General features: G+C 39.6%; 1 protein-coding gene across 1 annotated transcript in view; it reads left to right on the top strand.

Moving 5' to 3' along the window:
• The window catches only part of SPG11 (SPG11 vesicle trafficking associated, spatacsin), a 92456-nt gene that overhangs the window by 45800 nt on the left and 22181 nt on the right, over positions 1-24475 (top strand). The window contains 9 exon segments of the mRNA XM_032593513.1: positions 1576-1737; positions 3920-3986; positions 6838-7003; positions 8183-8388; positions 8652-8760; positions 9784-9943; positions 10553-10825; positions 11450-11650; positions 12413-12520. Coding sequence (XP_032449404.1) covers positions 1576-1737; positions 3920-3986; positions 6838-7003; positions 8183-8388; positions 8652-8760; positions 9784-9943; positions 10553-10825; positions 11450-11650; positions 12413-12520 — 1452 coding nt within the window.

Raw genomic sequence — 24475 nt, forward strand, 5'->3', positions numbered from 1 at the left:
TCTTTCTCTATGGATTTCAGAAGCCTTGTATTAGTCAGGGTTCTCCAGAGAAACAGAATCAATTGTGTGTGTGTGTGTGTGTATATCTAGTATTTATTTATTTTTTTAAGTTTATTTATTTTTTTGAGAGAGAGCACAGGCAAGGGAGGAGCAGAGAGAAGGAGAGACAGAAGCAGGCTCCGCACCACCAGTGCAGAGCCCTAGGAGGGACTCCAACTCATGAACTGTGAGATCATGACCTGAGCTGAGATCAAGAGTCAGACTCTAAACTGACTGAGCCACCTAGGTGCCCCAACTTTGTTTTTTAAACTCCAGGTTTGTTTTAAGGATAGCGCGTCGGGGCGCCTGGGTGGCGCAGTCGGTTAAGCATCCGACTTCAGCCAGGTCACGATCTCGCGGTCCGTGAGTTCGAGCCCCGTGTCGGGCTCTGGGCTGATGGCTCAGAGCCTGGAGCCTGTTTCCGATTCTGTGTCTCCCTCTCTCTCTGCCCCTCCCCCGTTCATGCTCTGTCTCTCTCTGTCCCAAAAATAATAAACGTTGAAAAAAAAAAAAATTAAAAAAAAAAAAAAAAAAAAAAGGATAGCGCGTCAGTTTCTGATTGCTCCTGGGAGTAACTGTATTTTAGATGTGTGGCTTAGGAATTACTGTCTACTATTTGTACTCTTAGGCAAAAAGGAAATCATAATTTTTAGCTATCCATATAAACTCTTAAGGGACCCAGTGGAAATTTGCCCATCTCTGCTTCTTTGTAAGTATAGTATGCCTGGTTAGAGGGAACTGAATTAAAGATGCTGTTTAACATCTAATCCTTAAAAGCTTCTTACTGATGCTAATTTAATATAATACTACATCCTCCAGATTATTGCAATGTATTTTAATTCATATGGTTATCTATTCCTCTGTTTATAATCACCTGTCAAAAAATAGTCATAGAATAACTTGAGCACTGAGGGAGGAAAAACCTAGGTAGGAGTCATCTAGTCAAGTGGTTTTCTTTTTCCTTTAAAATATTACTACTTACTCTTTAAATATTTTAAGGGGTGCCAGGGTGGCTCAGCTGGTTGAGCATCTGACTCTTAATTTCATTTCAGGTCATGATCCCAGGGTCATAGGATTGAGCCTCATGTCAGGCTCCATGCTGAGTGTGGAGCCTGCTTAAGATGGTCTCTCTCTCGCTCCCTTTTCCTCTGCTCCTCTCCCCTGCTCACACATGTGCTCTCTAAATAAATTAAATAAATAAAATTTTAAAAAATAAAAAATACTCTAAACATTTTAGTAGCAGAGCCTTTTTTCAAACAGTTTTTTCACATATAGTTTGAAAACCACTGATCTAGTTGAACTTCCTAATCTTATAGATGAGGAAACTGAGGCCTGATGTTGAATATCTGGCCCAGGGTCACCAGCTAGTTTTTCCTAGAACCAGAATGAGAACTCTTGGCTTCTAACTCCTTGACCATTGGTTTTCTCACTTCCATGTATTTTTTCAAGCTAACCTTGTTTCATTCTTGTGAAAAAAAAACTTAAATTTGGGAAAGAGAAAACCCTTACTCTGTACCATGTGATCTTTTTATTTAGGTTGTTCAGAATGATGAAAATGAGACCTGTTTGAAGAAAGTAGATCCCCAGTTGCTGAAGATGGCATTAACTCCTTATCCCAAGCTAAAAACTGCTCTATTCCCACAGTATACTGCCTCTAATGTCCTGCCACCTGATATTACACTTTACCACCTTATGCAGGTACAGTATTTAGGTGGATAGTATTGAGGGGTATCAGTCAAGGTTCAGCCAGGAAAACAGAAACCTACTCTGGGTCTTTCAATGTTTATTACTTCTTTTTGAGAGAAACAGAGTGCAAGCAGGGGAGGGGCAGAGAGACAGGGAGACACAGAATAAAGCAGGCTCCAGGCTCTGAGCTGTCAGCACAGATCCCGTGTGGGGGCCCAAACTCCTCAACCACAAAATCGTGACCTGAGCCGAAGTCAGACACTTAACCGACTGAGCCACCCAGCTGCCCCTACCCTGGGTCTTTCAAATAGGAAATTACACAGTAACAGCAGAAAGGAGAATCCAAACATGCCCTGGTGAGACAACCCAAAAACTGATGAAGAAGGAAGCCGTCAACACTCCTAAGGCTGCAAGAACAGTGCAAGAAAGTGGTGTTATCAGAACCCAGAAGCTGGAGCGGTCTCTGGGAGCTAATCTGACAACCTGGCTGTCTAATGAGAGCTGGAAACAGAAGGTGGAGCTGGAACCTTGGAGGAGATACCCCAGAAAACAAAGAAGGAAAAAAATACCTGGTTTCTCCCCTCTTCCCACCTTTAGTATCCATGTTGTTCTCTGGGCTAACCCTACTGGTAGCCAAAGGGCAAATGAGCTTGGGCAATGCAGTTCTCTGTAGGGGAAAGGTGGAAATGGATCTGAGAGGGGATAGTTGGCCAGCATACTTGTCTGCTGCTTTCATCAAAAGCATTCTACACAGATAACTTGGGTCTCTCTCTTCTCAGTGAATCGAGTTATTTGTTTATTTAAATCAGTGCTTCTTAACCATTCTCAGGACAAAACCTCTTTAAGAATGTGAGTCCTCTACCCAGAAAAACTGCACATATATGTATAAGTTTGCATATATTTTCGAGGAATTCATATACCCTGAAACCTATTCAGGGATCTTCTGTTACGAACACATTCTTTTGTTCATTTCTCATTTCAGAGGGCTTTTGCTTTTTTTCTTTAGGTGCGCATATTTCCCATTAGGGTCTTTAATTCAACATAAACACTATAATCTATAAAGGTACAAAATTTCTCCAGTGTGAACAGTCCTTAATTTATAGAGTAGTCCTGCTCAGAATGCTCACTCCCCATGTGGGTGCCACTCCATGAACTGCTTGTTGCTGGGATGTGATGAGATTAGGATCTTGAACTATTATATAAATCTATGTTACTAAGTACACGGTTCAGTTCAGCAGGCTTTTGTTGTGTTTTTTTGTTTTGTTGTTGTTTGGTCTGTGTAGCAAGACACTCTTGAAGCAGGAAGCATTTAGCTGGATTTAAAGTTATTGCAAGTTTCTTATCTTATTGCAGACCAGTAGCACTGGTATAAACTTTAAGTGGATTATACCAAAGCAGTTGCACTGCCTAAAGTGGATTCAATCAGCCTAGAACATAAGTGATTCAGGTTGTTCTTTGTTCTCTTCTCAAGTTGACTGATGCAATTTTTTAGTCGTATTACTTTATGAAAAGTAGCCCTTCCTTAACAGACCACAAATTCTTATTTAATTTTAAATCAAAGCTGCTTTTTCCTTAGCCACTCACATCTTGACTTAAAAGTTTTATTTTCTCCTTTATCTTTTCTACCATCTGTTGATCATCTTTGCTAAATCTTTGGCTTAGACAAATTTCAAACAGCTATGGCTCCCAGCTTTCAAACCTTTTCTGACTGGCTTAACAACTTCCTGCCCTCTTTTTTCTTTGATGGCAGTGGTGGTTCGTTCACCACATTCCTCTAACCTTTGATCTACTTTTCCTCTTTCCTTTCTAGTCCTGCCTTAGCTTACATTGTCTTGTTTACATGGTAACATTTTCTAGCCTGTTCTCTTGCTTTTGGATTCCAAAAGTATTTCAAAAATCCATTTACATTATGATTGATGTTGTTTGAACTGAAAGAGAGTACACTTGGCAGATGTAGTTTGAAGTGAGGGGAGTCTGTAAAAGGAACACAGCCAGTTCTTTTTTTATTAACATAGGAAAGTGTCTCATGCATTCTTTTTTTTTTTTTTTTTTCTAAGTTGGGCTCAGAGAATTTATGTTCAGAAAGATAAGGTTGAAGAAGGGAAGCAGACTACCTGTGAAGTCTTTTCATACAGTTTTGTTTACTTATTTTAGAGTCGATTAACTTTTAATTCTGACTTCTCCCCTTTTTCAGTCATTATTGCCCTTTGATCCTAGCAGATTGTTTGGCTGGCAATCTGCCAACACACTGGCTATAGGAGGTAAGTCATTATAGGTATTTAGGGCTTTAGAAGTTAAGTATTTCAGCAGTGTTGACAGTAGAAGTTAATTTATGTAAGGCCAATCCAGTTTTTTTCTCTGCTTTTTTTTTGTTTTTTTTTTTTTTGAGAGAGAGCATATGTGCACGAGTGAGTGGGTAATCGGGGGAGGGACAATGGAGAGGAAGAGAGAGACTCTTAAGTAGGCACCATGCCCAGTGTGGAGCCCAGTGTAGAGCTCGATCTCATGACCCATCATGAGATCATGACCTGAGGTGAAATCAAGAGTTGGTTGCTTAACTGACGGCTGCCAGGTACCCCTCACTGCTTTCCATTTTAAAAATAAAGATGCATTCCGATGGAAAACATTTTCTAGGAGACTGAACTGAAAACATTTCGTGAGTTAAAAGTAATTGTAATACATCACTAGTGCTATTCTTGCCGAGAAATATAAGATGTATTATCCTAAGTGTATCTGTATTATCTATCTGCTTAAATTTCTCCCTTTCCAAAAATCCCTGTTTGCAGTATAGTATTATAAATAAGATTAAGAGCATAGGTGTTGGCTTTAGACAAATCCTGGCTCGATCTTGGGTAAGTGATGTAAGCTTTCTTCAGTTCCCTACAAAATATGGTTAATAACAGTGCCCACCTCACGTATTACATGAGAATGACAGGAGACAAAGCTCTTGGAGTTCCTGGCTCATGGTAAGCACCAGAGGCATGCACATTGCTGTTCTTTTTAGACCAGAAGCACTTCTCTGATCTTTTTTTTTTTTGGTGCCATGCTTAAACTCTACTTTTTCTTTTTTACTTTTAAATTTAGGGTTAGCCTTTAATGTCATGGTACTTGTGGTGTCTCTGCCGATATTACTCTAAAGTAGGCTTCAGATTAGCACTTTGCACATAATGTATACCCTGTAAATATTTATGGACATGCATAAAAATGAATTTTCTAATGTGTCCATTTTGTAATTTCAAATTTCAATATATTTAACTCACCTAGTGCCCAGAGCTCGTGCAGTGCCAGACCTGTAATAGATGTTCAATACATATTTGTTGATGGCTGAATATAGTAATGTGTATTGCATTCTCAAATGAAAATACTTTCTTAATCTCAGTGAAGTTACTACTAGAGTGTAGACTGATTCCCCTGTGCTGTTCTAATGCCTCCAACTCCAACAACTTCACCAGAATCCTGACCCCCTTTTGGAGACTGAGCACCGTACTGGGTACACTTGGGGAAAAGAGAGGAAGTTAAAGGCATATTCCCTGCCTGGTGTTGGGAAATATTTGAAGAAATAAAGCATAAAGTAAATGAAACAATTATAAAAACATAATGTGGATTTATGAGATTGGAGAATTGTATTTAATTAGAATGTTTATACTTTTTTTTCATATGGCCTTACCACTGAAAAGAGATGTAGAGTGACTGCGAGGTGACTTGGCTTCTGTGTCAGGCCAGAGAAAATTACCTTTTGGGTAGAATTTTTTCTTGTATACCCTCTCCATACTAGCCCTCAGCTGCTAAAAGATCACGGTCTTACTTGAATTAAAAACTGAAGTTAGCTGATTTGGTGCCAGGCAGTGCTATATACTTCGCATGTATTTAGCAAATATTTAATGAGTGAATGAACAGTTTTATGTGTAATTACAAGTTACCAAAGTCACTGTGTTCTCACAAAGAATATAGATAAGGCATGTGACAATTTTTTAATCTCAAAGGTGGTAGACTTTTAAGTAATAGCTTTGTTAGATGACAGACACCTCTCTTCAAGTCTGTCTGTCTGTCTTTTTCTTTAAGAACCAAGTCACAGTATAAAAAAATCCTTTTTTTTTGGAGGATAATTTTTTTTTTTTTTTTCAGAAATAGGCTTTGAACTTTGAAAATAAGAGCAGATGAAGTTTTCCAAGAACTTGTTCCTTAACAGTTCAAAATGTGGTTTCAGGGGTGCCTGGGTGTCTCAGTCAGTTGAGCATTCAACTCAATTTTGTCTCAGGTCATGATCTCACAGTTCATGAGCTTGAACCCCGCATCGGGCTCTGCACTGAAAGCACGGAGTCCTTGGGATTCTCTGTCTCCCTCTCTCTCCTCCCCTCCCCTGCTTGCACGCACAGGTGTTCTCTCTCTCTCTCTCTCTCTCTCTCTCTCTCTCTCTCTCAAAAATATAAATAAATGTTAAAAATATACATTTAGAAGAAAACAAAAATGTTATTTCATTTTTTTTTTATAGGTAGTGAGTGGCCTAAGAGGCAATTAAAGATTAGGGCTTGACAGAAGTGGTTATTTCATACTAACTTGTCACACGCAAACATCTTCTGACTTCAGATTTCTCTAGAGAGGAAAAAATGTTTTTTTCTGTTATTTTCATGGGCACAGAGTAACTTTAAACTGAGCTACTCTGCTAATCTTAGAAAGATGGTATCATCATATAGCTAATAAGGTCCTCTATGAAAACATCATCAGAAACTATAGCTAGTGATAAACGGAAATTGTAGAACGGTATTAATATGAAGAAAAGGATGTTCTTAAAACTGTTTACTGGAGGAAGGTATAGTGAGTTGGCCTTGGTGAATAGAGGACTCATATAAATACGTTATGAAGGGATTTCATTGTGTTATGAGCTGCATGAATGAATTGTAAAGCTCTTTTTGCAGATCGTCGGCAGAGATTTTACAGGCTAAAAGATTATTGCCATTGTGAACTTAAATGATCATCAAATATAGAATTACGGCATATAAAATAAGTTCTGTGAGGAACTTTTACCATTGCAGAGTTAAGTTTCCCACGTACAAATTTGGAATTGATCATGGTGAAGTGAAGAGGATTAATATTGCTTTACTTTCCCCCCAGATGCAGGGAGTCATCTCCCGCATTTTTCTAGCCCTGACCTGGTTAATAAGTATGCTATAGTGGAACGTCTGAATTTTGCTTATTATTTACAACATGGACGGCCTTCGTTTGCATTTGGTACTTTTCTGGTCCAGGAATTAACCAAGAGCAAGACTCCCAAGCAGCTGTGAGTATTTAAAACATAATTTGTACGCTTAATAAAAGGCATATCTGAGTATTTTTCACATGTATTTGAAAAAAAATTCTGAAAACATATCGCAGTTAAATAATTATATCTGGCTAGTAATTTAGTGTTCTTTTTTTTTCCCCTTTGTGCTTTTCTGTATATCCCAAGTGTGGGGAATTTAGTGTATCTTTGTTAATAGGAAAAAAGATAATAAAGATAATATTAAAAGATTCTTTTTATGTCTTTTAAAATTCTGTTTAAAAGAGAAAAATGACCCAGGAGCTTGCCAAATATTAGTGGTTCCTCTAAAGAGGGAATTGTATATATAATAAGATGTGAATTCTGTATTTATGATCTTCATTTTTTATAATTCACTTTTATAAAGTACAGAATTTGGAGAAGTATTTTATATAATCAGCTAAATATAGATTTACTTTATTTATTGATTTGTCTTATAGCTAACAAAGTAATGCATTTTTATGGTAAAATGTTCAAGTAATTCAGAATGGTGAAAAATGAAAGATAAAAGTCCCTGAGTCTCCTGTCTTCATCCTACATAGTAAATTAATACGGTTATTTTTGTGTGCATCTGTCCTTGAAATTTGTCTACGCTTGTAAAACTAATATAAATGGGGACACTTGGGTGGTTCAGTCAGTTAAGTGTCTCTTGATTTCAACTCAGGTCATGATCTCACAATTCTAAGATCGAGCCCCGCATGAGGGTCTGTACTGACAGCATGGAGCCTGCCTAGGATTCTCCTTCTCTCTCTGCTCCCCCCATGTGTGTGTGCTCTCTATCTAAAAATAAACATTAAAAAGAAATTTTAAAACCTAATATGTCAAGTTTAATTGGCATTAATTTTCTTGGTAGTATGTATATATATTCATAATTGATAAGATCACAAGTTGACAGTCTTTCAGAAGTTCTGCGTTCCTTGGATGAAGTTGGAAGCAAGAATAATTTGGCTTATAAACAGGTGTTTTAGGAGAAGGTGAAATGTACGGGAATGGGGAGCTATGGAGACAACTAAAAACTGCCAAGAACTTAAATGGGTGTGTGCAGGGGGCAGAAATCATAGGTGTCTGACGCTTCATGTATCACTGTGTAATTCTAGCTGCTCTTCCTGTTGAGAAACAATTTTCATATCCTGATGTGATTTTGATTTCTTCCTTTTTCAGGGTCCAGCAAGTAGGCAATGAGGCCTATGTTTTAGGACTCTCCTCCTTCTACATACCTTCAATAGCAGCTGCGTGTGTTTGTTTCTTAGAACTGCTTGGCCTCGACAGCCTAAAGCTCAGAGTTGATATGAAAGTGGCCAATATAATTTTGAGCTACAAGTGTAGAAATGAAGATGCTCAGTACAGCTGTGTCAGAGAGTCTCTAGGTACAGCACCTTTTCTATCTGGGGTTTGTTTTGTTCAGGGGACAAGGGATGAATAGGTCTGAGGCACTGGATTATGAGTGGTTGGGGGAGAAACAGTTACCTTCCTGTCTCATTCTTTTCCGGCAGAATGTTTGCACTTTATCTCACTTTTTTGGGCCTTTTAATTAGGTTCTGAAATGGCCCAAGGCCACACTCTTCAAACAGAAATTCCCAGTGCCTGACCCTTTCTCTTCACCATATTTTATTGTTTATATTTCTTACAGCTGAAAAACTATCTAAACTGGCTATGGGTGAAAAGGCAACCATAGAAGAATTGCTTATTCTTTTAGAAGAAGGTATATGGAGCAGCATTCAGCAGCAGGAAATAAATAGGTTTGTTGAATTGCAACCTCAGTCTTTTTTCCAGCAAACTTTAGTCTTCCAAGCTGTGTTTGCCTAGTCTTTCTTCTAACGCCTCACATATTTTTATCAATCCTTTCAAGTCTTCTTACTCAGCCAGCGTATAGCAGATACTTGGTAAATGGACAAGGATTTTAATTTCTTCTTGCCATTAGTAAAAGGAGGGTGAAGATAATTATTCACTCTTTAGAGATAGAGTTTCCAAGAGATGGAAAAGTGCTCTGTCTCCTCCACTGTCCTGCTGGTCAGAGGAATCTCTTAAGTGTCACATATTGAAATCATTTAAGAAGATGTGGGATGGATCTCACAAAATTTGACTCTAAGTGATGTCCTTAATTTTTTCTTCCTAATGTATGTTAGTTGATAATGAAAGTTGAGGTGACCATCTATCCACAAAAACCCCTCTACATACACATTTATGCCATCTTTCCTCTGTGCTACGCCACCTGGGGTAATCCTGGGGTGACCCCAGACTGTGGGGAGGCACACTGTTCTCCTATACCTGCTGTCAATGGCTCTGTTTTCAGCAGTTTCCTGCTGCCAGTAGGAACAGGTACTCCCTGTCTATAGCCATACCACTCTGAACGCACCTGATCTAGGAACAGGTACTCTCCGCTTAGGAAGCCCATGCCTTTGTCTGCACTCTGATACTGTAAATCATGCAAAAACAGTTAAGCACTCAGGAAGTGTCTTGACTGACTGTTTATGCAGTTCTCCTTAAGATGGTATATAGCTACTATATCTACTGATAGATACTTGGCTGATAAAAGCAATGAATTCTGCTAGTATACTAAGAAAGCTTTTGTGTTATGGGTACAGGAGTCCTCTTTTTTCCACCACTGTTTTCCAGAACAGCCTACTAAACATTGATATTTGTTGAAAGGCTTTTTAGAACGTATGCTGTGGTTAAATTTATTTAGTGTTTACTAATTTTCCAGTTTAAAATTAAAGCTATATCTTAACAAGTTTGTTTTTTCCTCTACTGCCCAATTACAGGATATCTAGTGAATCTAGCAGCCAGTGGGCATTAGCGGTACAGTTCTGCAGGATCCACAATGTGAAACTGAGCACATCTTATCTCAGAGAATGTGCCAAAGCAAATGATTGGTTACAGTTCATTATTCACAGTCAACTCCATAACTATCACCCAGAGGAGGTAAGCCACCATTTGTTCCCAACTATTCAAGAAGAGGAAATTAGAAGACTTCTGGGAAGAAAAGTAGTGTTCTTTCTGTTGTGTATACCTAGGCTTTTGTTTTATATGATGCTACTATTTTTACTAAGATTTCAGTGGATTGGCTTCAGTTAAAGGACTAATCATTAGGGGTGCCTGGGTGGCTCAGTCAGTTAAGTGTTCGACTTTGGCTCAGGTTGTGATCTCACGGTTCGTGGGTTCGAGCCCCGCGTCGGGCTCTGTGCGGACAGCTCAGACCTTAGAGCCTGCTTCAGATTCTGTGTCTCTCTCTCTTTCTCTCTGCAGCCCCACCCCCTCATGCTCTATCTCAAAAATAAATAAACATTAAAAATTTTTTTTTAAAAAATGGACTAATCATTAGTATTAAAGAGCTGAAGGAAGAGGTTTTTGTGACTCCAGATTGAATATGGAAATTCACTCCAAAGCAATAAATTACTTTGTAAAATTCCATGGTCACTTCCCCTGCACGCAGTTCAGGGTGAGAAAGAACAATTTGCCTCTGCTTTTCTCTAACATTTTTCAGCTCCAGGTGAAATTGACAGTTGTCTTTTTTAATCGTCTGTTTTCTAGGTGAAATCTCTTCTTCAATATTTCAGTCCTGTCCTTGAAGACCACTTAAGATTGGCTTTTGAGAACTTGCCCTTAGTGTCCAACTCCAGGATGGACAGTGATCAAGTCTGCAACAGGTCCCCCCAGGAATTCCAGGGAAACAAAGAAGAGATGACTGATCTCTTTGAAGTTCTGCTCCAGTGCTCGGAGGAGCCAAACTCCGGGTCCTGGCTCCTAGCTGAAGCGGTGAAACAACAGGCCCCTATCCTTAGTGTCTTGGCCTCATGTCTCCAGGTGAGGATAATGAAAAACCTAAATTAAGGACCCAGAGAGCAAGAGGAACAGTGGAGAGGGACTGGGAAGGCTGATAATCAGAGAGGAAGTGGGGTGATGATGTGAGGCTCCAGCCTGTGTTTTCAAGGCCACTGTCACTTTTGTGCTTTTCCAGCTTAGGCTCCAGGCCATCTAATAGTACACTTTCTTGTACGTTGATACTCAATAACTCGGGTGATCAGAGCCTTGCTTCCTGGTTGGCAAAGAGAAGGGACCCTGCCTCTTGAGCAAAGAAGTGGGATGCTGTAGCCAGCCCCTTGATCAGCCTTTCTGTGGAAGGCTGTCTTGTTTTCTTATACTTCGTATTTCCACAACTTCCATGTATACCTGCTCAGTCTCTTGGTCCTTTGACATGTTACACTCTGCAGAATAGTTTATAATAATCCCTTGTTGTTTATTAGTGTTTATTTCATGTTTGAAGGCTTTTCAAGCTATTTTAACCAATTTATTGTTGGTGAGGTGACTTGTTCTAAACAGGACATATCCATCCATGGTTGTAGCATTGCTGGCAATTCCCAACTCCCTCTGTCAGGTAATTCAGACACAATTGTTATCTTATTTTGAAAAGTTTTTATCCAATGGCAGGGTGCCAGTACTATTCCTTGTCTCTGTGTTTGGATCATCACATCTGTGGAGGAGAGTGTTGCAGCGGAAGCAACAGGACACATTCAGGGCTCAGTGGAGGGCCACATGTGGGAGCTTCAAGACCTCTCAGTCATCTGGAAAACATTATTAACAAGGCGGAAGAGCAAAACTCTCATCAGAGGTTTCCACCTTTTCTTGAAGGTAGTGATAGTCACTTCATTTCTTTCCTGAGTTTAAAAAGGTTACTTCAGAATATTCCCATTGGATTTTTCAATTGTTGTAACCCTGGGTTTTTTGGGGTTTTTTTAGCCAACAACAAATAATGATAATAGAACTACCATTTATTTAGCAAAGAGCTTTAAATTTATTTTAGCCAGTTCTCAAAATAATCCAATACAAAGACAGTATTATATGAAGATGTTATGAAATGGTATTATCCTCATTTTGTACAGTAACAAGCTTGGGCTTGTAGAACTTAAGTATCTTTCCCCAGGGTCTCCAAGTGTTTTAGTAAGTAGTATATTTATAGTTCAGATCTATATTTTCTCATTCCAAAACTCCTGTCCTCTGAAAAGCTTTCACCAAAGTGATAGAAATGCCCCAGACAGCTGTAGGTTGGCAGCTCTCTGGAGCCCATTTTCCAGGAGTGTATGTAGAGGTGTCCTAGCGCCATCTAGTGGAACATCTCCAGCTCGTGTGCAGTGGACCAAGTATACATACAATAGACAGAAAATGGACTGTTGAGTAGGTGTACCTGGCCTGAATATCTTTTTTCTAAAAGGTAAAAGAAATATAAATTTAATCTTTCTTTTTAACATATATGGCTTAATTCTACGATGAAACTGTTACTACTAGTACTTATGTTTTTACTTTAACTTCTTATATTCATTGGCATTGTTCATTGATAAAATAGCATTGATTGAATTCACGATTTTGTAATTTCATTCAAACTCTTTCTTAAAGGATTCCCCACTACTGTTGATGATGGAGATGTATGAACTATGTATGTTCTTTAAGAATTATAAGGAAGCTAAAGTTAAACTTCTGGAGTTCGAAAAAAGCTTTGAGACTGTAAGTTGGAATCATACTGCCCTTTGTGGCTGATCTGAAATTGGGTAGCGTGGCCCATCATCTGTTAGTAGTCAGGATATGACAGGCAAATGGCTGGTATGTGTCATAATTCATACCAACTCATTTGTACTGTTCCAGAGGTGGGGGGAGGCGGTGGGTAGGACAGGAGTCACAGCGGCCTTGCTTACAGCACCTCAGTTGCCAGGCATGACAGAGAGGTTTCATCTAATGTGTTAATTCTAATCAGGGTCCCGAGCTGCAGCCAAGCTCAGTGGGAAAGGGATTAACAGGATCTGCTATGGATGCTTGAGAGGAGTATGGTGGTGTGTGAGCCACACTTTGCCACTCTAACAGAACCGCCAACAGCACTGAGCATGAAGGGTGTGTAATACTGCTGTATTTGCTGTGGCAGAAAATAATGGCCTTTTCCATCCAGAGTCCTCGTAGTCCCTGTCCAAATGATGCTGAGCCTTGTGGTCCATTTCACGATTCACCGTTTCAGTACTTGTTTCAGGCCTGCTTATCATGTGGAGCTAATTAACCCTATGGAAGAAAGAGGAAGTTATAAGGAAGGAAAAGAGATGTGCCTTAGTCCTCCATGGGGTTTTAGCACTTTTGCTTTCTCTAACCCCAAAAGAACTCGATGATAAACGACACAAAACTATATACTGATTCTACCCAACAAATATATCACAGTGGAACCAGTATAGGCTTTTGCTCTAAATCAATAACTGTAATGAAAATTTAAAAGTTAAATTACTTGAAAATATTGAATAAATTATTGAAATATGCCTGAGGTTACAAAATCACAGCAAATAGGAACATTAATGTCTTCAAGTCTAGCACTTTTCCATGGCTGGGGCTCTGCTAGATATCTTCTCTTTTCTTTTCTTTCTTTCTTTCCTTTTCTTTTTTTGACATTATTTTTTATTTTAGCAAAGTACACATACCACTTATGATTTTAACCATTGAGTATTAGTTAGTGGTATTAAATACATTCCCATTGCGCGACCATCACCACCATCCATCCTCATCACACTTTTCATGTTGTGAAACTGAAACTCTGTACTCAGTAAACAATAACTCCCCATTCTCCTTTATCCCCAGCCTCTGGCAACCATGATTCTATGTTTTGTATTTATGATTTGATTACTTTAAGTACCTCATGTAACTTGAATCATACAGTATTTGTCCCTTTTGTGACAGGTTTATTTTCCTTAGCATGACGTTCTCAGGGTTCATCCATGTTGTAGCATATTGCAGAATTTCCTTCCTTTAATTGCAATAAAATTCCATTGTGTTTTATATGCCACATTTTGCTTCTCTGTTCATCTACCCATGAATATTTGGGTGGCTTCTATGTTTTCACTGTGCTGCTATGAACATGGTGTACAAATAGCTCTTGGAGACCCCGCTTTCAAGTCTTTGAGGAATCCTCCCAGAAGTGGAATTGCCAGACAATATGGTAACTCTGTTTTTAATATTTTGAGGAATTGTCATACTGCTTTCCATAGCAGCTGCACTATTTTACATCGCTGCAACAATGCACAAGGGTTCCAATTTCTCCACATCCTTCCTCTTCAATGCTTGTTAGCTGTTTTTTGTTCCTTTTTGTTTTTAAGTAAGCTCTACGCCCAGTCTGGAGACCCCAAGATCAAGAGCTGCATGCTGTACCAACTGAGCCAGCCAGCCTCTCCATTGTTTTCTGGTTTTTCTCTTTTTTTTTTTAATTTTTTAACGTTTATTTTTGAGACAGCAAGAGAGAGAGAGCATTAGTGGGGGTGGGCCTGAGAGAGAGACACACAGAATCCGAAGCAGGCTCCAGGATCTGAGCTGTCAGCACAGAGCCCGACATGGGGCTCGAACCTACGAACTGTGAGATCATGACCTGAGCCAAAGTCAGACGCTTAACTGACCGAGCCACCCAGGCGCCCCAGATTACTGTTTTTTCTGATAGTAGTCATCCTAATGGGTGTGAGGTGGTATCTCATTGTAGTTTTTTTGCGTTTCCCTAATGATTAATGATGTTAAGCATCTTCTCATGCTTACTGGCTGTATATCATCTTTGGAAAAATGTCTATTTAAGCCTTTGGCCCATATTTGAATTGGGTTATTTTTGTTGTTGAGTTTTAGGAATCCTGTATATAATTGAGATATTAATCCCATATCAGACATATGATTTGCAAATATTTTCTCCCATTCTCTGGGTTGCCTTTTTACTGTCGATAGTGTCTTTCCTTAAGTTTTCACGAAGTTCAGTTTGCCTAATTTTTCCCTTGTTACTTGTGCCTTTAGTGTCCTATCCAAGAAATTATTGCCAGATCTAGAGTTGTGAAACTTTTGCCCTATGTTTTCTTCTAAGAGTTTTTATTGTGTTTAGGTCTCATATTTAGGTCCTTGGCCCCTTTTGAGTTAATTCTCGTATAAGGATCCAACTTCGTTCTTCGCATGTGGATATTCAGTTTTCCCAGCACCATTTGTTGAAAATACTGTCCTTTCCTCATTGAATGGCTTGGCACCCTTGTCAGAAATCATTAGACCATATATGTAAGGGTGTATTTCTGGGCCTTCTGTTCTATCCTATTGGTCTTTATGTCTGTCTCTATGCCAGTAGCACACTGTTTTGATTATTATAGCTTTGTAGTAAGTTTTGAAATCAGGGAGAATGAGGTCTCCAGTTTTGTTCTTTTTCAAGATTATTTTGGCTATTGAGGGTCTCTTAAAATTCCATATGATTTTAGGATGGTTTTTCTATTTCTGTCAAAACGCATCATTGGGATTTTAATAGGGATTGCACTGAATCCAAAGATCACTTTGGAGAGTATAGATGTTTTAACAATATTAAGGCTTCCAACCCATGAGCATGGGATGTGTTTCCATTTATTTATGTCTTTAATTTCAGCAGTGTTTTGTAGTTTTCATTGTACAAGGCTTTTACCTCATTGGTTAAGTTAATTCCTAAGTAACTTATCCTTTTTGATGCTTTTGGAAATGGAGTTGTTTCTGTAATTTCCTTTCCGGGTTGTTTGTTGTTTGTGTATAGAAATGCAACTGATTTTTGGGTGTTGACTTTTTATCCTGCTACTTTGCTGAATTCACTTATTCCGAGTTGTGTGTGTGTGTGTGTGTGTGTGATTGTTAGGGTTTTCTTACATGTAAGATCATACTTTCTGAAAAGATCATTTTATTTTCTTCTTTTCCAATTTGGTGCATTTTTTTCCCTTGCCTAAAGGTTCTGGCTAGAGCCTTCAGTCAGGGCTGGGTGGAATAGAAGTGATGAAAGCAGACATCCTTGCCTTGTTTCTGATCTTAGAAGAATGGTTTCAGTCTTCCACCTTTGAGTAAAATGTTCACTGTGAGTTTGTCACATGTGGCTTTTATTATGTGGGGTAGTTTCTTCCTATCCCCAGTTTGTTGTTTATTTTTTTAACCTTGAAATGGTGTTGAATTTTGCCAAATACTTTTTTTTACATCAATTGAAATGGTCGTGTGGGGTTTTTTTTCCTATCTTCTGTTGATACGATGTATACATTGATTAGTTTTTTGTATGTTGAACCATCCTTGCATCCCAGGAATAAATCCTGTTTGGTAATGGTGAATAATCCTTTTAATATGCTGCTGAATTCAGTTTGCCAGTATTTTTTTAAATTTTTTTTTTTTTATGAAATTTATTGACAAATTGGTTTCCATACAACACCCAGTGCTCATCCCAAAGGTGCCCTCCTCAATACCCATCACCCACCCTCCCCTCCCTCCCACCCCCCATCAACCCTCAGTTTGTTCTCAGTTTTTAACAGTCTCTTATGCTTTGGCTCTCTCCCACTCTAACCTCTTTTTTTTTTTTTTTCCTTCCCCTCCCCCATGGGTTCCTGTTAAGTTTCTCAGGATCCACATAAGAGTGAAACCATATGGTATCTGTCTTTCTCTGTATGGCTTATTTCACTTAGCATTACACTCTCCAGTTCCATCCACGTTGCTACAAAGGGCCATATTTCATTTTTTCTCATTGCCACATAGTATTCCATTGTGTATATAAACCACAATTTCTTTATCCATTCATCAGTGGATGGACATTTAGGCTCTTTCCATAATTTGGCTATTGTTGAGAGTGCTGCTATGAACATTGGGGTACAAGTGCCCCTATGCATCAGTACTCCTGTATCCCTTGGATAAATTCCTAGCAGTGCTATTGCTGGGTCATAGGGTAGGTCTATTTTTAATTTTCTGAGGAACCTCCACACTGCTTTCCAGAGCGGCTGCACCAATTTGCATTCCCACCAACAGTGCAAGAGGGTTCCCGTTTCTCCACATCCTCTCCAGCATCTATAGTCTCCTGATTTGTTCATTTTGGCCACTCTGACTGGCGTGAGGTGATACCTGAGTGTGGTTTTGATTTGTATTTCCCTGATAAGGAGCGACGCTGAACATCTTTTCATGTGCCTGTTGGCCATCTGGATGTCTTCTTTAGAGAAGTGTCTATTCATGTTTTCTGCCCATTTCTTCACTGGGTTATTTGTTTTTCGGGTGTGGAGTTTGGTGAGCTCTTTATAGATTTTAGATACTAGCCCTTTGTCCGATATGTCATTTGCAAATATCTTTTCCCATTCCGTTGGTTGCCTTTTAGTTTTGTTGGTTGTTTCCTTTGCTGTGCAGAAGCTTTTTATCTTCATAAGGTCCCAGTAATTCACTTTTGCTTTTAATTCCCTTGCCTTTGGGGATGTGTCGAGTAAGAGATTGCTACGGCTGAGGTCAGAGAGGTCTTTTCCTGCTTTCTCCTCTAAGGTTTTGATGGTTTCCTGTCTCACATTTAGGTCCTTTATCCATTTTGAGTTTATTTTTGTAAATGGTGTGAGAAAGTGGTCTAGTTTCAACCTTCTGCATGTTGCTGTCCAGTTCTCCCAGCACCATTTGTTAAAGAGGCTGTCTTTTTTCCATTGGATGTTCTTTCCTGCTTTGTCAAAGATGAGTTGGCCATACGTTTGTGGGTCTAGTTCTGGGATTTCTATTCTATTCCATTGGTCTGTGTGTCTGTTTTTGTGCCAATACCATGCTGTCTTGATGATGACAGCTTTGTAGTAGAGGCTAAAGTCTGGGATTGTGATGCCTCCTGCTTTGGTGTTCTTCTTCAAAATTCCTTTGGCTATTCGGGGCCTTTTGTGGTTCCATATGAATTTTAGGATTGCTTGTTCTAATTTCGAGAAGAATGCTGGTGCGATTTTGATTGGGATTGCATTGAATGTGTAGATAGCTTTGGGTAGTATTGACATTTTGACAATATTTATTTTTCCAATCCATGAGCAGGGAATGTCTTTCCATTTCTTTAAGTCTTCTTCAATTACCTTCATAAGCTTTCTATAGTTTTCAGCATACAGATCCTTTACATCTTTGGTTAGATTTATTCCTAGGTATTTTATGCTTCTTGGTGCAATTGTGAATGGGATCATTTTCTTTATTTGTCTTTCTGTTGCTTCATTGTTAGTGTATAAGAATGCAACTGATTTCTGGACATTGATTTTGTATCCTGCAACTTTGCTGAATTCATGTATCAGTTCTAGCAGACTTTTGGTGGAGTCTATCGGATTTTCCATGTATAATATCATGTCATCTGCAAAAAGCGAAAGCTTGACTTCATCTTTGCCAATTTTGATGCCTTTGATTTCCTTTTGTTGTCTGATTGCTGATGCTAGAACTTCCAGCACTATGTTAAACAACAGCGGTGAGAGTGGGCATCCCTGTCGTGTTCCTGATCTCAGGGAAAAAGCTCTCAGTTTTTCCCCGTTGAGGATGATGTTAGCTGTGGGCTTTTCATAAATGGCTTTTATGATCTTTAAGTATGTTCCTTCTATCCCGACTTTCTCCAGGGTTTTTATTAAGAAAGGGTGCTGGATTTTGTCAAAGGCCTTTTCTGCATCGATTGACAGGATCATATGGTTCTTCTCTTTTTTTTTGTTAATGTGATGTATCACGTTGATTGATTTGCGAATGTTGAACCAGCCCTGCATCCCAGGAATGAATCCCACTTGATCATGGTGAATAATTCTTTTTATATGCTGTTGAATTCGATTTGCTAGTATCTTATTGAGAATGTTTGCATCCATATTCATCAGGGATATTGGCCTGTAGTTCTCTTTTTTTACTGGGTCTCTGTCTGGTTTAGGAATCAAAGTAATACTGGCTTCATAGAATGAGTCTGGAAGTTTTCCTTCCCTTTCTATTTCTTGGAATAGCTTGAGAAGGATAGGTATTATCTCTGCTTTAAATGTCTGGTAGAACTCCCCTGGGAAGCCATCTGGTCCTGGACTCTTATTTGTTGGGAGATTTTTGATAACCGATTCAATTTCTTCGCTGGTTATGGGTCTGTTCAAGCTTTCTATTTCCTCCTGATTGAGTTTTGGAAGAGTGTGGGTGTTCAGGAATGTGTCCATTTCTTCCAGGTTGTCCAATTTGTTGGCATATAATTTTTCATAGTATTCCCTGATAATTGTTTGTATCTCTGAGGGATTGGTTGTAATCATTCCATTTTCATTCATGATTTTATCTATTTGGGTCATCTCCCTTTTCTTTTTGAGAAGCCTGGCTAGAGGTTTGTCAATTTTGTTTATTTTTTCAAAAAACCAACTCTTGGTTTCGTTGATCTGCTCTACCGTTTTTTTAGATTCTATATTGTTTATTTCTGCTCTGATCTTTATTATTTCTCTTCTTCTGCTGGGTTTAGGCTGCCTTTGCTGTTCTGCTTCTATTTCCTTTAGGTGTGCTGTTAGATTTTGTATTTGGGATTTTTCTTGTTTCTTGAGATAGGCCTGGATTGCAATGTATTTTCCTCTCAGGACTGCCTTCGCTGCGTCCCAAAGCGTTTGGATTGTTGTATTTTCATTTTCGTTTGTTTCCATATATTTTTTGATTTCTTCTCTAATTGCCTGGTTGACCCACTCATTCGTTAGTAGGGTGTTCTTTAACCTCCACGCTTTTGGAGGTTTTCCAGACTTTTTCCTGTGGTTGATTTCAAGCTTCATAGCATTGTGGTCTGAAAGTATGCATGGTATGATTTCAATTCTTGTAAACTTATGAAGGGCTGTTTTGTGACCCAGTATATGATCTATCTTGGAGAATGTTCCATGTGCACTCGAGAAGAAAGTATATTCTGTTGCTTTGGGATGCAGAGTTCTAAATATATCTGTCAAGTCCATCTGATCCAATGTCTCATTCAGGGCCCTTGTTTCTTTATTGACTGTGTGTCTAGATGATCTATCCATTTCTGTAAGTGGGGTGTTAAAGTCCCCTGCAATTACCACATTCTTATCAATAAGGTTGCTTCTGTTTATGAGTAATTGTTTTATATACTTGGGGGCTCCGGTATTCGGCGCATAGACATTTATAATTGTTAGCTCTTCCTGATGGATAGACCCTGTAACTATTATATAATGTCCTTCTTCATCTCTTGTTACAGCCTTTAATTGAAAGTCTAGTTTGTCTGATATAAGTATGGCTACTCCAGCTTTCTTTTGGCTTCCAGTAGCATGATAAATAGTTCTCCATCCCCTCACTCTGAATCTAAAGGTGTCCTCAGGTCTAAAATGAGTCTCTTGTAGACAGCGAATAGATGGGTCTTGTTTTTTTATCCATTCTGATACCCTATGTCTTTTGGTTGGCGCATTTAATCCGTTTACATTCAGTGTTATTATAGAAAGATACGGGTTTAGAGTCATTGTGATGTCTGTATGTTTTATGCTTGTAGTGATGTCTCTGGTACTTTGTCTCACAGGGTCCCCCTTAGGATCTCTTGTAGGGCTGGTTTAGTGGTGACAAATTCCTTCAGTTTTTGTTTGTTTGGGAAGACCTTTATCTCTCCTTCTATTCTAAATGACAGACTTGCTGGATAAAGGATTCTCGGCTGCATATTTTTGCTGTCTAGCACCCTGAAAATCTCGTGCCAATTCTTTCTGGCCTGCCAAGTTTCAAAAGAGAGATCAGTCACGAGTCTTATAGGTCTCCCTTTATATGTGAGGGCACGTTTACCCCTTGCTGCTTTCAGAATTTTCTCTTTATCCTTGTATTTTGCCAGTTTCACTATGATATGTCGTGCAGAAGATAGATTCAAGTTACGTCTGAAGGGAGTTCTCTGTGCCTCTTGGATTTCAATGCCTTTTTCCTTCCCCAGTTCAGGGAAGTTCTCAGCTATTATTTCTTCAAGTACCCCTTCAGCACCTTTCCCTCTCTCTTCCTCCTCTGGAATACCAATTATGCGTATATTATTTCTTTTTAGTGTATCACTTAGTTCTCTAATTTTCCCCTCATACTCCTGGATTTTTTTATCTCTCTTTTTCTCAGCTTCCTCTTTTTCCATAACTTTATCTTCTAGTTCACCTATTCTCTCCTCTGCCTCTTCCATCCGAGCTGTGGTGGTTTGCATTTTGTTTTGCATTTCCTTTAAAGCGTTTTTCAGCTCCTCGTGACTGTTCCTTAGTCCCTTGATCTCTGTAGCAAGAGATTCTCTGCTGTCCTGTATACTGTTTTCCAGCCCAGCGATTAATTTTATGACTATTATTCTAAATTCACTTTCTGTTATATTATTTAAATCCTTTTTGATCAGCTCATTAGCTGTTGTTATTTCCTGGAGATTCTTCTGAGGGGAATTCTTCCGCTTGGTCATTTTGGATAGTCCCTGGTGTGGTGAGGACCTGCAGGGCACTTCCCCTGTGCTGTGGTGTATAACTGGAGTTGGTGGGCGGGGCCGCAGTCAGTCCTGATGTCTGCCGCCAGCCCACCGCTGGGGCCACAGTCAGACTGGTGTGTGCCTTCTCTTCCCCTCTCCTAGGGGCGGGATTCACTGTGGGGTGGCGTGGCCCGTCTGGGCTACTTGCACACTGCCAGGCTTGTGATGCTGGGGATCTGGCGTATTAGCTGGGGTGGGAAGGCAAGGTGCACGGCGGCAGGGGGGGGCAGGCTTAGCTCGCTTCTCCTTAGGTGATCCACTTCAGGAGGGGCCCTGTGGCAGCAGGAGGGAGTCAGATCCGCTGCCGGAGGTTTGGCTCCGCAGAGGCACAGAGTTGGGTGTTTGCGCGGAGCCAGCAATTTCCCTGGCCGGAACCGGTTCCCTTTGGGATTTTGGCTGGGGGATGGGCGGGGGAGATGGCGCTGGCGAGCGCCTTTGTTCCCCGCCAAACTGAGCTCTGTCGTCCGGGGGCTCCGCAGCTCACCCTCCCTTTGTCCTCCAGCCTTCCCGCTTTCCGAGCAGAGCTGTTAACTTATGACCTCCCAGACGCTAAGTCGCGCTTGCTGTCGGAACACAGTCCGTCAGGCCCCTCCGCTTTTGCAAGCCGGACTCGGGGGCTCTACTTGGCCGGCGAGCCGCCCCTCCGCCCCGGCTCCCTCCCGCCAGTCCGTGGAGCGCGCACCGCCTCGCCGCCCTTCCTACCCTCTTCCGTGGGCCTCTCGTCTGCACTTGGGTCCGGTGACTCCGTTCTGCTAATCCTCTGGTGGTTTTCTGGGTTATTTAGGCAGGTGTAGGTGGAATCTAAGTGATCAGCAGGACGCGCGGTGAGCCCAGCGTCCTCCTACGCCGCCATCTTCCTGCGCCTCCCTAAATGTTTTTTAATACTTATTTTTGAGAGAGACAGAGACAGAGCACAAGTCAGGAGAGGGACAGAGAGAGGGAGATACAGAATTCGAAGCAGGCTCCAGGCTTCACACTGTCAGCACAGAGCCCAGTGTGGGGCTCAAACTCAAAAGCTGTGAGATCATGACCTGAGTGAAAGTCGGACACCTAACCGACAGAGCCACCCAGGCGCCCCTCAGTTTGCCAGTATTTTTTTGAGGATTTTTTTTTTACATCAGTGTTTGTAAGGGATGTGGTCTATAATTTTCTTATAGTGTCTTCATCTGTCTTTAGTATTAAGATTATGCTGGTTTCATAAAATGAGTTGGGAAGTGTTCCTTCTACTTCAGTTTTTTAGAAAAGTTTGCAAAAGATTGGTAGTAGTTCTTCTTTAAATGTTTTTAGACCTCACCAGTGAAGCCATTGTGTCCAGGGCTTTTCTTTGTTCATAGTACTCTGTTATAATCCTTTTTTTTTTTTTTTTAAGTTTATTTATTTTGAGGGTGCTGGTTGGCCCACTCATTAAGTATCTGACTTCAGCTCAGGTCATGATCTCACAGCTGGTGAGTTTGAGTCCCACATTGGGAGAGTGTGAGCCCTGCTTTGGGTGAGCTTGAGCCCCACTCAAGAAATAAATAATCCTTTTTATCTGTAGAATGACCCCACGTTCATTTCTGATTTTAGTAATTTGAGACCTCTCTCTATAAAAAATGTTTAATTTCAATAATAAAACCACAATTTTATTTTTTCAGTCTTCCTTTTGATAGTGACTTCTAACTTTATCCTATTGTGGTCAGAGAAGATACTTTGTATTATCTCTGCCTATTGAAATCTCTTGAAACTTGTGGCTTAATGTATGGTCTGTCCTGCAAAATACCTCATGTGCACTTGAGAAGAATATGTTTTCTATTGTTCTTAGGTAAAATGTTCTGCACCTATCTGTTAAATCTATTCAGTTTATTGTGTCAAGCCCTGTATTGTTTTTGTCTGATTATTCTATCCATTAGTGTGAGGTATTGCAGTCTCCAACTATTATTATTTCTTGATTCAATTCCATCAGCTTTTGCTTCATGTATTTTGGAAATCCATCATTAGGTGTGTAAATGTTTATAATTGTTACATTTTCTTGCTGTATTAAACCTTTTATGAGTATCTACACTCCTCTGTAAACTTTTTTGATTAAAAGTTTGATATTAGTATAGCCACCTCCACTCTTTTTTGGTTACTATTTGCATGGAATACCTTCTTCCATCCTTCCACTTTCAACCTGTTTATGTCTTTGGATCTCAAGTGAGTCTCTTGTAGACAGCACATAGTTGGACCGTGTGTTTTTGTCTATTCTGATCTCTGTCTTTTAATTGGAGAGCTTAATCCATTTATATTTGAAATAATTACTGACCAGGAAGAACTTACTTCTGCCATTGTGCTGTTGGTTTTCTTTATAATTTGTAGCTTTATCGTTTCTCATTTCCTTCATTACTGTTTTCTTTTGTGTTTAGTTGATTTTTGTAGTGAAATGTTTAAATTCCTTTCTGATTGCATTTTGTGCCTATCCTGTAGCTGTTTTCTTTGTGGTTACAATGAGTTTATGTCAGCTTAACTTCAATAACATACAAAAAGTATGCCTGCAGCTCCAACCTCACCCCTTTTAGTTGTTCATGTCACCAAATTATGTCTTTATAGATTATATGCCCAAAGACATAAATAATTCCTTTAAGGGCATTTAGTCTCTTAAATTATGAAGAAAACAATAGTTGGAGTTACAAACCAAAGTTACAGTAATACCAGCTTTTATACTAATAATTGTTCTTTTTTTCTTTAAATGCATTAGTCTCTTAAATCATATGGAAAGTAAAAACCCCTTGCTACAGTAATACAGGCTTGTATAATGGCCCGTGTATTTATGTTTATTGAGTTCTTTATTTCTCCATATTACTTTGAGGTATCGTCTAGTGTCCTTTCATTTACCTTACAGGACCCCCCTGAGCATCACTTATAGGAACAGCCTACTAGTCAAAGACTCCCTCAGCTTTTGTTTCCCTGGGAATGTCTTAATTTCCCCCTCACTTTTGAAGGATAGTTTTGCTGGATATATCAGCCCATGAGGTGCCTGGGTAGCTCAGTTGGTTAAGTGTCTGACTTTGGCTCAGGTCATGATCTCACAGGTCATGGGATCGAGCCCCACATTGGGCTCTGCACTGACAGTGTGGAGCCTGCTTGGGATTTTCTGTCCTCTTCTCTCTCTGCCCCTGTGTCATTCTCTTTCTCTCTCAAAATAAATAAAGGAATTTAATAAAACAATAAAACTAAAAAAAAATTAGAAAAATTTAAAAAGGAACACCCATTTAAGTGTGTGTGTG

The sequence above is a fragment of the Lynx canadensis genome, chromosome B3 (assembly GCF_007474595.2).
Source record: "Lynx canadensis isolate LIC74 chromosome B3, mLynCan4.pri.v2, whole genome shotgun sequence".
In the NCBI taxonomy this organism is placed as follows: Eukaryota; Metazoa; Chordata; class Mammalia; order Carnivora; family Felidae; genus Lynx; species Lynx canadensis.